The sequence below is a fragment of the Miniopterus schreibersii genome (assembly GCF_964146895.1).
Source record: "Miniopterus schreibersii genome assembly, chromosome: 2".
Classification (NCBI taxonomy): domain Eukaryota; kingdom Metazoa; phylum Chordata; class Mammalia; order Chiroptera; family Miniopteridae; genus Miniopterus; species Miniopterus schreibersii.
In genome coordinates, this window is record NC_138102.1 from 23,979,538 (window position 1) to 23,996,941 (window position 17,404).

The following is a 17,404-nucleotide window of genomic DNA, read 5'->3' on the forward strand; positions in this document are numbered from 1 at the left end:
GTTTATCAAAAAGTTGCTTAATGAGTGTGGAATCAGGTGAGGAGGCTCCATGATTTAAATGTATAATGATTTTAGGCTTTGATATTCCTAATGAGGACCATCTTCTAAAGGGCAATTTGCATTGAACCAACAATTAAAATGTGGCGGCTTTTCATGGAATGCCATTTTTACTTGAACAACTGATAAGAGGTCGTTCATACTTTGGATGGCTGGCATACATTTTCCCCCAAAATGAATGAATTTGTCACTTCAAGGAAAACAACAAACAGTGTATTGCCAATGAAAAAGTTTGAGCTTTCAAGTGAAAATTTTAACCTACCACAGTGAGCTTGACAGCTTCTTAATACCTGTAGACCTTTCTAGTGAAATCAAAGTGATATTGAGTGCCATTTTTGATATTGTATAATAAAGCATGTCAACAATTGGGAGATCTGCATAACTCCACAAACCAGTATTTTCCAAATGACCCATCTGTAATGTTATGCACATACTTACATTGAAAACCCATCAGTTTTATACTTTTTGTATTCAACCACCAAATGTTTTTTAAAGAACTCAAGAAGAGTAGCCTTTTATATTTACCCACATACTTACCATTTCTGCTACTCTTCTTTCATTCCTGATGTTCCAAGTTTCCTTCCAGTATTATTTCCCTTTTATCTGAAGAAATTTCTTCCAGCAATTCTTTTAAAAGTATGTCTGCTGGTTGCAAATTCTCTTAATTTTCCTTCAGCTGAGAATGGCTTTATTTCACCTTTATTCCTGAAGGATATTTCCACTGGGTATAGAACTATGGGTTAACAATTATGTCCTTGAAAATGTTTTGCGACTTCCTCCAGTCCTCATGATTTCTAGTGAGAAGTCTCATTGGAACGTTTACTCACCAGTGGGTTAGTCGTCATTTTCTTCTGGCTGCTTTCAAAATTCTTAGTTTGTCTTTAGTTTTCATCAGCTTGTTTTTGATGAGTCTGGACATGAGTGTCTTTGGATCTGTCCTGTCGCTCAGCTTCTTGAATCTGTAGATTTGTGTTTTCACCAAACTTGGAACATTTTCAGCCATTATATCATCAAATACATATATTTTTTCACTTCCTCTTCTCCTGTGGGACTCTGATGACAGAATGGTACACCTTTTGTTCTTGTCCAAAGGTGACACTACCTGTGAAATATTCAAGTTCCCCCCCCCATAAACATCTTTTATGGACAACACTCCAGTGAGACCTCTTGCACACATTTATTTCTGCGTGGTAAATTCCTTGAGGGGATTTACTAGGGCCCTTTATACGCGTACAATTGGTACAGGTTATACAAATTTACACTCACGTATGGGTGTGGGGAAACGTTTAGTTTCTGTACATCAACAGTAGACATTACCGTTCTTTTTGCTGTTTGCCAGTCGGATAGGCAAGTAGCTTCTAGTTATTCTTAATTTTTATTGTTTGGATTACTAGTGCAGGCTCGGAGTTTTAACCAGAGGCCTGGCTAAGCACAGATTGATAGACTCCACCCCCTAGGTCTAGGATGGAACCGACAGTGTGTACCTGTGTACGTCTAAGTTTCCCTGGAGATGGTGAAGCCTCTGCATTTGGTCTGAGGACCACCCTCTGTATACCACCGTTTTGCACGGACCGGGACCCTCTCTACCGCACCCAGCACCGGGCTGGGCATCTGGACTGAAAGTGATCGGTGAACACATCATCGTCCCCCTACGCTTGTAGAGAAGCAGCCAGGGTAGGAGACCGGTCGGTGCACCGGGGCTGGAGTCTGCGACGCACTCACACTCGGGCTCGGCGTGGCCGCGTCGGGCCTCCAGGTGTGCGGAGGGCGGGGGCCACTAGGGGGCAGCCTCGAGCTTGCCCTGCCCGGGCTCGTTTCCGGCCGCGCAGGCGCAGGAGGCCGCGCGCCCGGCCGGGGGCCGCAGGTAGGCGCTCGGCCGGGGGTAGGGACCCGGGCACCGCGAGGGAGGCGGCGGGCGCGCGGCGAGCGAGAGACTGGGGGCTGCGGGGCCTCGCCCGGCCGCGTCCCCCAAGCCCGAGCCCGCTCCTCGTGGGCGACTCGCCTGGATTGCAGCCGGAGGCCACGCTGCCCGGGCAGCTGCGGCGCCCCGAACCCCCCCCCCCCCCCCGCGCCGAGCCCCGCGCCCTGCCCGGCGGCGCTGGACCGCGGGTGGCAGGCCCAGGCTCTCCTGCCCGGCGTGTTCTGCGCGCGGTCACCGGGCCGGCTGTGCCCGCCGCCGCGGGCGCGTGGCCGTGGGCGGCTCCGCGAGAAGCAGGCCCCGCCGTTCTCGTCACCGTCGCGGCTGCTCCGTCCCTTGTCTCGACCACGGACCCTGAAGGCCAAGTCCGCGTCCCGGACGTTTAGAGCAGCTGTTGAATGGGACTCGCCCGAATCGCGTCGAGTGACACCAATCCGTGTCTTCTCTGGTTGTGCAACATATTTTGTACATCGGTAAAAACTTAATTTTGTTCTATTGCTTTTCTTTAAAAAAAAAAAAAATACGCCGAGTGCCGACGCGGCGCCCAGCGCCCCCGGTGACCCGCCGTCCCCGCGCCTGCAGCGCCGCGTCCCCCGCCCCCGGCCCTCGCTGCTCAGCCGCTGCGCCGTTTTCACAGCCGGTGACACTCAGTGTCTTTTTGCTTGTTTCTGAGCAAGAAAGTTCCTTCAGCCACACGGCCTTGTCCCGGGCTCTGGCAGCCGACTCCAGAGAGGTGCCCGCGAGAGGAGACAGCCCTGAGGTGGGGGCCGAACCTTCCTCAAGAAGGGGCGCTCCCGCCCGGACAGCGCCTCCCTGCGGGCGGGCCCTCCCGCCGCGGGCTCGCCGGGCCCTGGGCGGGGAGGCAGGCGGTCCCCGCGTCTCTCGCGGCGGTGTTGCTCTCTCTCTCCCCCTTTCACTCTCTGAAAAGCGATGGAAAAAATATCCCCAGGTGAGGGTTAAAAAATTAATAATAAAAAATAAAAAGATCTTTAAGATTGTGATACCGTGTCACCTGACAGCCCTGAATGGATGTTCATGATCTTATCGTTTTCGTTTTCCCTGTGCTTGAAACATTTCAGGAAAGAAGAAAAATGATCGTCGTTGCCGTGTGGAGAATGGATTGGAAAAGAGAAAGTGGGAGACCACGTAGGAAACTCGCGGACGCCCAGGTAAAGAGATCCTGGTGGCTTAGGCCAGGGTGGGGGAGCAGGAAGGGGGAAAGGGAACAGATCTGAGAGACATTCGGGGTCACGGGTCTGGAAGTATCACCCAGGGAGCAGTGAAGAGGTGAAGTCTGCGCCCTGGGGCACTCCCCGTTTACAGCTGGACGCTGGAGCGAGTTTCCTGGGAACCAAGTAAAGAAAGCGTTTGAAGGAGGGGGCGGTGACCAGCCTGCCAGCTGCTGCTGAGCCCGCAAGACCTGGACTTGGAAGTGACTGTTGTGTTTACCAGTGGGGAGGTCACTTTGGCAGGGTCTGTGGGTGCAGTAGCAGTGAGTTGAAGAGAAATGTAGGATAGATACGGAGATAGTGAGTACAGATAGTTTTTAAAGGAGTTTGCAAAGAGGGAAGAGAGAAATAAGGCAATAACTGGAGGGGAAGTAGGGTGAAGGGAGAGTGTTTGAAATGGTGGAGAAAGTTAGGTTATCCTGGTCACGATTCCCGAGAAGAGGTGAGACCTGCTGGGCAGGCGGGGAGGGAGGGATCCGTGCACAGGCACAGAGCTGGGAGCTGGCCCACTTTGTTCAGTCTCAGGAGAGAAGGTGCAGGGAGCAGGAGCCTGCGGTGTGGTGTTGGGGGCCTGTGGCAGTGCTCTCTGATCGCTTCTGCTTTTTCAGGAATATAGGAAACGATCATCAGCTGAGAGGGTGGGGGTGGAGGTAATACAGTTTTATTGACCCATTGACTGAGGGAGCTGCACAGCATTGGAGCCTGGCGTCTCAATTAGAGGAAAAGAGAGTATTACAGAATTTGGGGGACAGGTGGCTTTTAGACAAAATTGAAATGAAGCTTTATTTTGATGGGCTCAAAGGCAGGCTGGGCTGTCTGTAAAGAGGTCAAGATCTGGCTGCCAGGTTCACACAGATGTTCAGCATTGTCTCCAGACAAGCTGACAGGGCCTCAGTGACAGTGGCCAGGCTGCAGGAGGATTTCCTGCAACCTCTGCACCATCCTGGGAACCAAGAGCCTGAGGGACACCCAGACACAAGGAGGGCCCCTGGGGCCAATGAACCATTTGTACTGTTGCCATTTGTCTGTGTCAGAGATGCAATTTTCATTTAACAAACCATTTGGCACTTTGTGGCAGAGTACTTTCAAACCAGAGCCCCGGGCCCACCAGAACACTCACTGACCCAGGTGCCTGGATGGAGACCTGAACTGGCAGAAGGAAGACGTGCCTAGAAGGTAATGCTTTATGTTATAGGCGTCTCATTCCCAAGAACTGCAGGGTCAGTTATGTCACTAATGTCCCCCATGCATCCCAGTGCTGATACTCAGGGGCACACACTGGTATGGCCATGTCCCTTGTCACAGTATTGACACAGTTACATTCTGGTTCATGAATAGCCTCTGCCTCCAGCATTCTGAGTGTCAAACACCCTATGTCCAGGGTCCTTCCCATCCTCTTCCCTCCCAAACCCTCCGCCATCCAATGCCTTAAGTGGTTGCTTAGTGTGAGGTCCATCTCTGCGTCACCCTCTCTCCATTCTCACCACCATCATTCTAGCTCACATACTCATCAGCTCTTACCCTGGGTTATTGCCAGGGCCTTGTAAGCAGTCCCCCAGCCTCGGTCCCTTCCACCCCAAATGCACCTTTCATACCCAATGAAGAGTAGCCTTTGCTGCTTAAACACTTTGTGGAGCTTTTGAATACGTTCCAAGGAACATCCCAGTTCCTTAGCTAGGTTCAAGAGCATCTCAGCCCCCCCCCCATTAATCTCCTACCGCTCTACCTTGTCCATCTTCTGTCCCAGCCCCAGTGACAAATATCCACATTTTGCTTTCATTTGACTAAATCGTCATTGAGTATCTATTCAGTGCAAACACAGTGGGAGAGTCAGTGACAAAATCTGACGCACACTAACACCTTCTAATTCAATCTAAAACAGGAACCCAGACTGGTTTGTAATAAAAAGTACTGATTATGAGAGCAGCTGACACTGAGCATTTAGAATGAGTCTAGTCTTCAGTCCCTTCTTTCGTCCACACCACGACAGGATCCTTGAGTCTAAGAGGCATAGAGGGTGTGTCACTTTCAATCCCTCATCATCAAAACACCTTAATGGAAATAAAAAACGGCTGTCATTACTTGTTTCATTTTACATTTCAGGACATTGCAGAGGATAACAACATGGAAAAGAAGCCCCAGGATGGTAGAAGGAGCCCGCCCCACAGAGAAGTACCCCCAGTTGTGGGGCTGCTGCTGGCCATGGCCCTCATGAACGCGCTCCTCTACCTCTGCCTCGATCGGTTCTTTATTTCCCCTCCGCGTTCCGCTCTGGATCCCAGTCACTGTCCCTATGGTTACTTCAGAATGGGACAGATGAACAACTGCTCAGCATGGCTGTCCTGTGAGGAGCTGAGGACAGAAGTGAGGCAGCTGAAGCGTGTTGGGGAAGGAGCTGTGAAGAGGGTGAGTTCCTAATTAACTTCTGTGTTACCATCGCAGTACTAAAGGGTGGCCCTTTGGGAAGGCAACTTGGCATTATGAGCCCAGTAATCTCACACCTGGGACTTTAATAAAATAATCTGATGGACGGAAAAAAGCTAAATTTTTAAAGGAGTTCTTTGCTTTGTCTTTTATAGTGATAAGAAAACTAGAAATTATAACTACAGCAGGATGGTTAATTAAATTATGGTCCAGCTACTTGATAGAACTGTAACCATTAAGTGTGATTAGGAACCTGGGCAGCAACATGAAAAAAATTTACGATGAAAAGTGAAAAAAAAACCAAAATACAAAATTGTTGAATATACTGTTTTCAGCTGCAAAATTATGTATTTATGTAGAAAAATATAAAAATGATTAGAAATTGTGCTATAGTGAAGGAGGATTGTGGTCAGTGTTTTTTCATTCTTACCATTCATACTCTATAGTGATATATTGATTTTTTAAACTTTTTTTTTTTTTTTAAATATATCTTTATTGATTCCAGAGAGAGGAAAGGAGAGGGAGAGAGAGAGACAGAGACATCAATGATGAGAAAGTCATTGATCAAGCCCACAACCCGGGCATGTGCCCTGGCTGGGAATCGAACCCCGATCGCCTGGATCCCAGGTCGACGCTCAACCGCTGAGCCACGCCTGGCCGGGCTAAACTTTTTAATTTTAATAAGAGAAACCAAAGAGGTGAACTCAGTTCTCAAATTGAGGCTTCAAGTGCTCTTGTCTTACTAGTGAGGAGTGTGCGCTGCATTTTGGTGGTCATCGTTTCCATAGTAACCAAGGCTTACTGCTAAAACAAAGAGCGACTCTAGAGGCCAGTTCAGGATTGTTGAACAAAGACAATTCCTCTGTGAGGATGTATTGAATCACTGGTAAAGAGAAGGAGGGAGCAGAAAAATGCATCTGTGGGCCTGCTGGTCTTTATTTTGGGAGACAGCGACCTGTGGCTGCTGCTTCTATGAATGTGGAACCGAGACATCTTTTGGGGGGGTGGGGACATTGCCCTAAACATCAAGTTTATTGTGCTGTTTTTACACTCCAAACCCAATCCCCTCTTCCAGTGGGGGACAGCAGGGGGTTTTCGCAGCACCTGCATGCCTCCCCATCAAGCTTCCCCCTCTTAAGCCTCAGTCCATCTCTCTGTGGTCCATCGAAAGGAAAGGAGACGTCTTAAAGGACAAGTCAGGGAAAAGGGACAGGCATTTGTATAAAATAAAACAAGGTAACTGGTTCTTACAAAGATTGATTCATTCATTCATTGCTGTGGGTGTTAGGGGTGCAACAGTGAATGAAACAAAGACCTTCAAACCTTGCTTTGTAGTTGGGGAGTCAGACAGCCAAGAAGAGAAGAAAGAGCGTGTAATGAAACATGCCCATGACTTACGCTGTGAAGACAGCTGGGCAAGTGACAGGCTTGTTACTCTCAGTGGCTGGAACCATCTGCGAGTGAGCTATGTGGCTATTTGGGGAAAAGACGTTCTAGTAGGAAAGATGGGTACCAGCAGAGGCCCCAAGATGAACTTGCACCGGGAAGGAGCCGGGGTGCCCAGAAGGCGGGATGAGGAGAGGTAGCACACAAAGTCAAGGAAGGACCTGTGGTGGCCGGCTCTTGTGGGCCTGGCAGGACATGGAGAGCCACTGGAGCCATTTGAGTGCAGGAGTGAGGTGGCCTCTCTATGTGGAGAGTAGACTGAGGCATGGCAAGGGTGGAAGATGGGTTAGGCCTTGCAGGTGAGAGCTGGTCACAGCTTGACGGGGGTGTTAGCCGTGGATGGAATGAGAAATCGTTGGATTCAGTCACAGTTTAAAGGTAGAGCCAATAGGGTTTCCCAGCAGATTGGATGTGGGGTATAAGGGGAAGAGGGTGACTGCAAGGTTCTTGGCCTGGATAACAGGAAGAATAGTGTGGTCATTACCCGATGCAGAGAAGAAGGGAAGGAACAGACTGTGTGTGCATGAAGCAGACACATCAGGGCTGTTTAGATGTCACGGGGAGATGTCGCACAGGCAGTAGATTGTATGTACAGATCCAGCATTTGGGGCAAGGTCCTGGGGCCTGGAATATAAATTTGGGATGGTACTGAAAGCATTGGGATGTAAAGAAATCACCAGGGCCCGGCCGGGCGTGGCTCAGCGGTTGAGCGTCGACCTAGGATCCAGGCGATCAGGGTTCGATTCCTGGTCAGGGCACATGCCTGGGTTGCGGACTCGATCAATGACTCACCATTGATGTTTCTATCTCTCTCTCTCCCTCGCCTTTCCTCTCTCTGAAATCAATAAAGATATATTTTTAAAAATTAAAAAAAAAAAATCACCAGGAAGGGATGTAAGTGGAGGACTTAGCAGTTGCTATGTCCCCTTCAAAGAGGTGACCGCTAGCTGGTTTCGTGTTGTTGGAATCACTTGGAACAGTATCCAATTTATTTTTGGGAATTACTTTTTACCTCAAGGGATGTGTTTTTGAGTAGCTTTGATGGTGGCAAATCGTTGTATGAGGACAGCCATGGTTTTAGGGAATTCTACAAATCATGCCCATCCAAATACTGGATTTAATAATGTGGGTACTAACTCCAAGGAATGTAGTTTATTAATGTGTGACTATAAGGCTGTCACGTTGCCTTTTTGTTTCTTTGGTTGTAACTTGCTCTCAGGGCAGAATCCTGTGTGCTAGGGGCAGGAGCCTACCTGTCTGACCCGCCCCATCGAGGCCTCAGTGCCCAGAGCTCTTGACGTCCCACTCTCTGACCCCCACCTCCTTGCCTAGCGTCCCTGCTTCGGTGATTCCTGTCTCATTGAGATGGTTGGTGTATTGACCCCATTACTGTTCCGCTTTCTGACATGCTCCTGTTTGCAGTCCCAGATTTATCCAGTAGCGGAGATTCCTGCCCTTATCCCCTCACTCTCGCGCAAACACTTGCCACAACTCCTGTGCGTCTGTCTCCGTCATGCCTCCCTGGAGGGCCTCAAACCACGCAGTGAGTTGACCTCACTAAGCATCTGCACTTGAGCACAGCCACGCGGTTGAACGCCTGACCACAGACAGACCTCAGGCGTGCACTCAGCATAGCCCAGCGGGCCCGCTCTATTCCCTTAATAACTTTCCCTTCCCGATCTGAGACAGATACTTCCTCAGCACTCCCAACCCCGACTTAGCGGATGATCTTGTTACATAAGTTATCATGAAATAGAAGCCACCCAAAGGGAGTTTCCTCATCTTCCCGCCACTAGACCTTGAACCTTCCAGCTCAGGCGTGGTCCCTGACGTCCCAGGACTTCCCTCATTGCAGTTTCCCGCTCTGAGGATGGTTCCTGCTGGCACACAGTGCACTCTCTAAGAAGGAACATCCGCTTCCCTCAATTCCCTCTCCCTCTGTAGGAAAACTGCCGTTGCTCAGTCTCTCCCGCTCATTCTCCCACCCTCTTCCTCAAGCTTCCAAACCCCGCCTCTGCTCTCCTGCGGATGCCAGCCTTTGATGGTTCAGATTGGCTCTTTCTACATCTTCCTCTTGCTCCTTCTCACAGCCCTTGATCCCCTTAACTCCTCTTGCCTTGCAACCCTGGCTCCTCGAGCCACCGTCTGTTTTTAGGTTTCCTCCCCCTCACTAGCCACTCCCGATTGCTCTCCTTTTCTACTTCTGTTCCCCATCTTGTCTCCAAATCAGCAGTTTTCAGTCAGAGGCCGTTCTGCTCCTTGGGGACATTTAGCAATGAGTAGAGACACATTTGAGGTTGTCACAGTGGAGGGTGGAGGGGGTGCTACTGGCATCCAGTGGGCAGAGGCCAGGGATGCTGCTAGACATCCTACAGTGCACAGCCCAGCCTTCACCTCAACAAATACTGCCTGGCCCAGATGTCAGTAGTGCTGAGGCTGAGAAACCTTAATCCTCTTGGCTCCTTCCTGGACCCTCTCCTTTTGTCTTTATATACACTGTTAGGTGACTTAATCGAGTTCCATTGCTTTAAATACGTTTTATATGCTGCTGATTCCCAAATTTCTATCTATTGCCTGTACCTCTCTGCTGAGCTACAGGTTTGTATATCCAGCTGTTTATTCCCCACCTGTTCTTGAAGGTCTCTTGAGCATCCAGGTACATCCCGTTTGGAGCGCTTGATAATTTCCGGCTCTGAAACCTGTTCTCCCAGACTTAAAATTGCAGTGAATGCCAGCACTTCTCACCTAGTTGCTCAAGCCAAAACCTGGGAGTCCTCTTGATCCGCTCAACTACACCAAGAGAAGGTTCTATCAGTTATGTTTTGAAAACATATCCCAAACTTGTCTGATAACCTCTGTCCCCAACCCATTTTAGTTAAGTCACCATTAGCTCTTGCCTTGGGATAGGCACCCCTGCTTCCACTTTGTGTGCACCAGCAGAGTCGTTTTCTAAACACAATTCAGATCACACCACTCTCTTCCTTAAAACCCCTATGGTGGCTTCTCATTGCCCTTAGGGAAGAAAATCCATACCTCCTACAATGATCTGCCACACTCCCCAACCTGGGCCTGCTATCCCCTATCTCATCCCAGACATGCTCACTCCCTACCCTGCACTCACCTACTCTTGCTTTTGCTCCTTGATCAAACAGCCCTTTCTCAACTCAGGGCCTTTGCAGTTGCCCTTCTCTGCTTGAAATTGTCTTCCTCTACCTCTGACATGGCCAGCTCCCCGTCATCCAGGTCTCAGCTCAAAGATCTAGTGTGATTAAGGCTGTAGAAAATTGGATTCTCTCATACACGACTGGTGAAAGCATGTGCTGGCACCCACTTTGGAGGGTGCTGATGAGTCCACATTCTCCCACTGAGGAATCCACCTATTTACCGAGCTTATAAAAATACACGCAGATGTTCATAGGAATGTAAAGACAAGGCTATTCATTGTAGTAGTAGTGTTAAGAAAAAATGGGAAATAAGTTGAACGTCCATCAAGTCTTTAAATCCTGTTACAGTTCTATACAAAGTTATAGAGCTAGATGGGAAAGAGAACCCAACTCATTACCTGGGTTTTTCTATTAATGAATCGCCCTTCTCAGATCCAAAAGAAATCTACAGAGTTCTCTGGCCCAACTCCATTTGATATAATATTTCTAAGTTCTTTTTAAAAATGTTTTTAAAATGTGAAAGTAATATATATTCATTCTGGAAAAGATAGAAAATACCAAATGGTGTAAAGAAAACAACCACCCAGAATCGTACCATATAACTGAGAACTGAAGCATTAGCCTATTTCTTTCGATTTCTATGTAATTTTATATCCCTTTTAATTTGCAGTATGTTTTATCTGTGAAAACTCTATCAATATATGCATTTTTCTGACCACAGTATTTTTTTGAGTGATCCTACCATAACTGAACTACTCCCCATTCTTTGATGGATTGATAGGTTCCAGATTATGTTTTTAAGTAATTCTTTTAAAAACTATTTTTCTTAATTTATTAATTGGGGGGGGCGGGGAGAAACATCAATTTCATTGTTCCACTTATCTATGCATTCATTGGTTGATTCCCCACTATGTGCCCTGACCAGGAATCGAACCTGCAACCTTGGCATATAGGGGTAACACTCTAACCGACTGAACTACCTGGCCAGGGTTCAGTTTTTGTTTTTATAAATAATGCCACATTTTTATTCCTAGAGGTTTTTATCTATTTCAGATTATTGCCTTAGCTAGATTATGGACTTAGATATTAAAGCTCTTGATAAGTAACACCCCAAGTTGCTTTTTTACTTTCACAATGAAGAAGCAGAAGCCCAGAGAGACACAGCCCACTGGGGCAGAAGCAGCTGACCTGACTCCCGAGCCTGTTTCTCCTCTGCAGTTTTCTGCCTTTCCTCTGGGAGTGTAAGCGGAAAATCAAGGTTCTTAATTACAGCACTTCCTGCAAGGCTTTCCTAGCTAATAACAATCGAGAATCCAACACAGTCCCGTACAGTTTTCTGGAAGCTGTGAACCAGGATGGGAAGGGCTGGTGTTTGTGACATTTCAGCTCCTGCTTTTACAGTTGAAATCACACAAAGTACAGACCATGTCAGAATGTTTACCTTACGTAATAGAGCTATTCCTATTTGTGGTTTACTATGCTACCTTTTAAAATTAATGAGTAATCTTGTTATGTGTGATGGGCTGGCTGGGCTCGATGCCCTGCGTAGGATTTTCCAGTCTTTTCTCCCTTCCTCTCACTCTTGGTGCTGCAGTATTTTGGAACTGGCAGTCTGTTTGCCACTCAGTGCCTTTATACATGCAGCCCCTCTCCCAGGAATGCACTTTCCACACTCCAGATCCGCCCTGCAAACCCTGTGTGTCCTTAAGAGCAGGGGTGGGGAACATCCAGCCCATGGGCCACATACAGCCCAAGAAGTTATCTGATCTGGCCCTGCTGAGGCCTCACCAAAGAGAAGCAGTTCCAGCCATCACATTAGGGGTGAGTTAATTAAATGTTTGACTAAATATAGCAGGCTAATTTTTAAGTTTATAGTTTTATATGGCCAGCAAATGATGATATAAATATCCAAATGTCCCTTGGCAGAAAAAAGGTTCCCCACCCTTGCTTTACAGCAATTCCCAGAAGCCTCGGGCACCCTCTTCAAATGGCCCATAGCACCCTGACCAGAGCAAGTCTCTCCTGCCTCCTCCTGCTAATGTGGCACTTGCCTTGCTGGGTATCTTGTGTTTGCTCATAAGTGAGTCTTTGTAACTAGACTAAGAGCAACCCTAGGGCTGGGTCTGTGTCTGGTTAATTTCTGTGTCCTCTGCACCATACCCAGTGCCTAAAAGATATTTGTGAACTTGTTTCCCGGCTCCCTAACACAGGTGATGTTCTCTGGCTCTGTTTCAGGTCTTTCTGTCAGAGTGGAAGGAACGCAAAGTCGCTCTCTCACGGCTCACCAGTCTGGAGATGAAAGACGATTTCCTCCATGGACTGCAGATGCTGAAATCTCTGCAGAGTAAACATGTGGTCACACTGCTCGGCTTCTGTGAGGATGACAACACCATTCTCACCGAGTATCACCCCTTAGGGCCCTTGAGCAGCCTGGAAGGAACGCTCAACCTTACCAAGTACCAGAACATGAACACCTGGCAGCAGCGGCTGCAGCTGGCCATGGATTACGTGGGCATCATCCACTACCTGCACCACAGCCCCCTGGGCACGCTGGTCATGTGCGACTCCAACGACCTGCCCAAGACGCTGTCCCAGTACCTGCTGACCAGTAACTTCAGCATCGTGGTGAACGACCTGGACGCCTTGCCTCTGGTGAACCACAGCGCTGGGACATTTGTGAAGTGTGGCCACAGGGAGCTTCACGGGGATTTTGTGGCTCCAGAGCAGCTGTGGCCCTACGGAGAGGATGTGCCTTTTCAAGACGATCTTATGCCCTTGTATGACGAGAAGGTCGACATCTGGAAGATTCCAGACGTCTCCAGTTTCCTTTTGGGGCACGTCGAAGGGAGCGATATGGTCCGATTCCATTTGTTCGATATCCATAAGGCCTGCAAGAGCCAGGCCCCTGCAGAGAGACCCACCACTCAGGCTATTCTGGACACTTACCAGAAGGTTTTGAATTCACTCAGAGACACCATGATATCTCAGACAAGAGAAATGCTATAAAGACTAGTCTGGTCAGTGAAGGGTGGGATTTAAGGAACAAGTGGAATAGCTACAGCAGTTCTGCTCTGACAGTGAGCTTGTTGCTGTTTAGCCAGACATGTTTAGCTTCCTCTGCATCTGTGTGCACACGTGAGCACCTGCCTCTGCTGGCCACGGTGGCCACCTGGGTGGAGGCTGCTAAGCAAGAGCCACCAGACTTGATTTAAGTCTGGCTTGATTTTTTTCTCTTTTTTAAAATACGTCTTTATTGATTTCAGAGAGGAAGGGAGAGGGGGAGAGAGAGAGAGAAACATCAATGATGAGCCATTGATCAGCTGCCTCCTGCACACCCCCTACTGGGGATTGAGCCCGCAGCCTGGGCATGTGCCCTGACCAGGAATCGAACCTCGATCTCCGGGATCCTAGGTCAATGCTCAACTGCTGAGCCACACTGGCCGGGCTGGCTTCACTTCTAATGCTGATCACTCCCAGGTGAAGGTGCAGAGAAGCAGCGACTCTAACCTGTATCTGAAGGAAGTAACAAAGATGTAGCTAAAAAGCACTTTCCCCTGTCCTGAGTTTGTAAGCTTGGAAGGAAGGTACGTAGAGAAGATTTTTAAATGGCAGTATATGAAAGAAACATAGAGTATTTCTTCAATTATTTTTCCTCTTTTGTTTTAGATGGTAATCAACATACCAGGTCGTGAAAGTATTTCTGGTTCATTTCACTTGGTATGGGTGAGGCCATCTTTACTGTTTTAAATGACTGATCTGTGACGCTCCAGTGCCATCCTCCTTCCTAGGAGCTAAAGGAGCACTATGATAGCATGTTCTTTGAAATTTTGGATGGATAAGGAATATTTAAAACAGCAAGTATGAGGGAAATGATATGTTACTGCCTTGGATGGTGCTTGTGAAATTCCTGTTTACCTTCCTGCTGGGTTTTCTGTGTCCAAAATTAATTATTGTGAAAATTTTACATCAATACTGTCACTCATGACTATACAGTGTCAAACCTTTCTACTCGAGTTGCACGATTGAATTCTTCAGAAAGCTCTTTCCTTGCTCACTATCATTCTCATTTGCAGAGGATGATAGATTTGGTGCATATTAATTATCCCTAATAAGGTGATAAAAGCTGACATTGAGGGGTGGGATCACTGGAATCACAGGGATCTGGGCCTCACTCCAGAGTCTTTGTCTCAATAGGTCTGGGATAGAGTCCGAGGCTTTTCATTTCTAACTGGTTCCCAGGGCAGTGAGAACCATTGCCTCTAACTGTCAGGCAGCGCCCCACAGGCACTGACTAGGCAGTATTATCAGTCTTATGTGGTTGGTCAGAGAATACGGTTGCCCACCGTATTGTTTTAACTGCTGCTTTTTGTAATAAAAACTCTGCCACAACCCAGTAGGATGGCTGTAATCAAAAGGATGGACAATAACTAGTGTCTGTGAGGATGTGGAGAATTGAAACCCTCATACATTGCTGGTGGGAATGTAAAATGGTGCAGCTGCTTTGGAAAACAGTGTGGCATTACTGTGACCCAGCAGTTCCAGTCTCAAGTATTTACCCAAAAGAACTGAAAACATGTCCACACCAAAAACATCTCAAATTCAGCATTTCCCGAATAACTCTTCTCTGTTCCAAGTTTGCTTCTTCTGTGTTTCCTACGTTTGTAAGTGTCGCACCCTCCATCTGATTTTCCAAGGCAAAAACCTGGTTTATATATAATAAAATGCAACCAGTTGCCCAGCCGGCGTGGCTCAGCGGTTGAACATTGACCTATGATTCAGGAGATCGAAGTTTGATTCCTAGTCAGGGGACATGCCTGGGTTTTGGGCTCTGTCACTAGTGGGGGGCATGCAGGAGGTAGCCAATCAATGACTCTGTCATCATTGATGTTTCTATCTCTCTCTCTCCCTCTCCCTCCTCTCTCTGAAATCAATAAAGATATATTTAAAAAAATGCAACCAGTTTGTGTACATTTCAATGAGTTTTGATACATTTATATACTCATGTCACCACCCCTACAGATAAAACATAAGACATTTCTGTCTCCTAGAATTTCCCATGTGTCCCATCCATTTAATCCTTTCCTCACTACTGGCCTCAGGCAATGACTCTGCTTGCTTTTTAGCAAGGTCATAATTTTTCCCAGAATTTCATATAATTGGAACCATACAGTATGGTATAAACCTTTTAGTGCTAATCTTTTTTCATTCATTGTAATGTTTTTGAGATTCATCATGATGTTTATATCAGTAACTTACACCTTTTTTACTGGTGAATAATACTCCATTTTATGTATGTACCACAATCTATCTGCTATCTGCTGGTGACATTGGGTTGTTTCCACTTTGGGGCTATTATGAATAAAACTGCTGTTAACATTTAGATACAAGTCTTTTGTCTTGGGTAAATACCTAGGAGTGTTCTTATGATCACACGTAAGTATATTTTTAACTTTACAAGAAACTTCTAAACTGTTTTCCAAAGCATCTGTACCATGTTACATTCCCATTAGCAATGTGCAAGAGTTCCATTTGCTCCATACACCTTAGCCAACACTTGTTATTATCAGCTGACTTAATTTTAGCTATTCTAGTGGGTGTGTAGTAGCATCTCATTGTAGTTTTAATTTACATTTTCCCAAAGATAAAATATGCTGAGAACCTTTTCATGTTTATTGGCCATTCATATCTTCTCTGATGAAGAGTCTGAATCTTTCACCCATTTTTAAATAACTTGCTTATTATTAAATTGTAAGAGTTCATTGTGTAACCTGGAATTAAATCTGTTACCAGATGTTTCTTTTGCAAATCTTATCTCACAGCCAGAGACATGCCTTTTCATTTTCTTAAGTGTGTTTTATTTAAATTTGTCTTTTTAAATGGTTTATATACTGTTTAAGAAAGATTTGCCTAACCCAAAGTCATGAAGATTTTCTCCTTTATTTTCTTCCAGGAGTTTTATGCTTTTAGCTTTTACATTCATTTCTAGTTCAGTTTTGTGTATGGTGTGAGGTAAGGGTTAAGGTAAGCATCATTTATTGAAATGATTGTTCCAGCATCATTTATTGAAAAGATTATCCTTTCCCCCATTAAATTGCTTTGGCAACTTGGTGGAAAATCAGTTGTGTGGGTTTACTTTTAGGGTCTCTACCTTATTCTATTGATCTGTATTGCTACCCTTATGTCAGTAACACACTATCTTGATTACTAAAGCTTTATAAGTAATCTTGAACTCAGTGCAAGACCTGCAACTTTGTTTTTCAAAATCATTTTCCATTTCCATATAAATTTTAGAATTACTTGTCAATTTCTACACACATACACAACAAATAACCTGCTGGAATTTTGATTTGGATTGCACTCTACATAGATCTACTTGGGAAAAAGTGGCATCTTAACAGTAATGGTTCTTCTAACCTATGAACATGGTAGATCTCGCCAACTATTGAGGTCTTCTTTAATTTCAATACTGTTTTGTAGTTGTTAGTGTTCAGGTCTTATACCTAGTTTGTTAAATTTATTCATGTATTAATTTAAATATTCTATTGTAAATGTTACTTATAAAAAGTCACGTTCAAATTTTGTTTATATATTGATACGAAAATACAATTGATTTTTGTATATTGATTTCGAATTCTGTAACCTTGCTAAATTCACTTATAAATTCTCATAGTTTGTGGGGTAGGGAGACATTTCTTAAGATTTTCCACATATCCATTCATTCATGCCATGTTTGAATAAAGCCAATTTGTATGCTTTTTGTCCCATACATTTTCTTGTCTTGCATTGACTAGGACCTCCAGGGCAATGCTTAGTAGGGCAGATATCCTGGCCTTGTTCCTGAGCCACGGGGGAAACATTTAGTCTTTCAAGTGTCATGTTAGCTGTAAGTTTAGTGTTTATCTTTCCATATGTGTCTTTACACTTTTATTACATATGCATATATCCCTAAATAACATAGTTTTTCTTGGCTTTACACTTTACTTACAAGTTATGAAGGTATTTCTGCAAGTTCCATTTTCCCCTCTGCCTTATTTTGAGATTGATCCATTTCGATACATTTAACTCTAGATCATTACCATTGCTGTATATACACCGCGATTTAGCCTTCCCTTCTCCTGATGGACATTTATATTGTTTACAGGTTTTTGCAATTACAAATCATTCTG

At 46.0% G+C, this 17,404-nt stretch overlaps 1 protein-coding gene across 4 annotated transcripts; it reads left to right on the forward strand.

The window, feature by feature from the left end:
- Positions 1 to 1,895: 1,895 nt before the first annotated feature.
- Positions 1,896 to 17,004, forward strand: POMK (protein O-mannose kinase). 4 transcript variants are annotated; one of them, XM_081128774.1, is made up of 6 exons: positions 1,896 to 2,448; positions 3,055 to 3,144; positions 4,283 to 4,380; positions 5,308 to 5,610; positions 11,883 to 12,059; positions 12,474 to 17,004. In XM_081128774.1, exons 4-6 carry the CDS (start codon positions 5,329 to 5,331, stop codon positions 13,242 to 13,244), a joined length of 1,230 nt encoding a protein of 409 aa, XP_080984900.1. In that variant the 5' UTR covers positions 1,896 to 2,448; positions 3,055 to 3,144; positions 4,283 to 4,380; positions 5,308 to 5,328; the 3' UTR covers positions 13,245 to 17,004. The 4 variants fall into 4 exon arrangements, with proteins under 4 accessions (XP_080984900.1, XP_080984898.1, XP_080984899.1 ...); XM_081128772.1 differs by lacking the exon at positions 4,283 to 4,380; XM_081128775.1 differs by lacking the exons at positions 1,896 to 2,448; positions 4,283 to 4,380 and adding an exon at positions 2,724 to 2,924.
- The last annotated feature ends 400 nt before the right edge of the window (positions 17,005 to 17,404 follow it).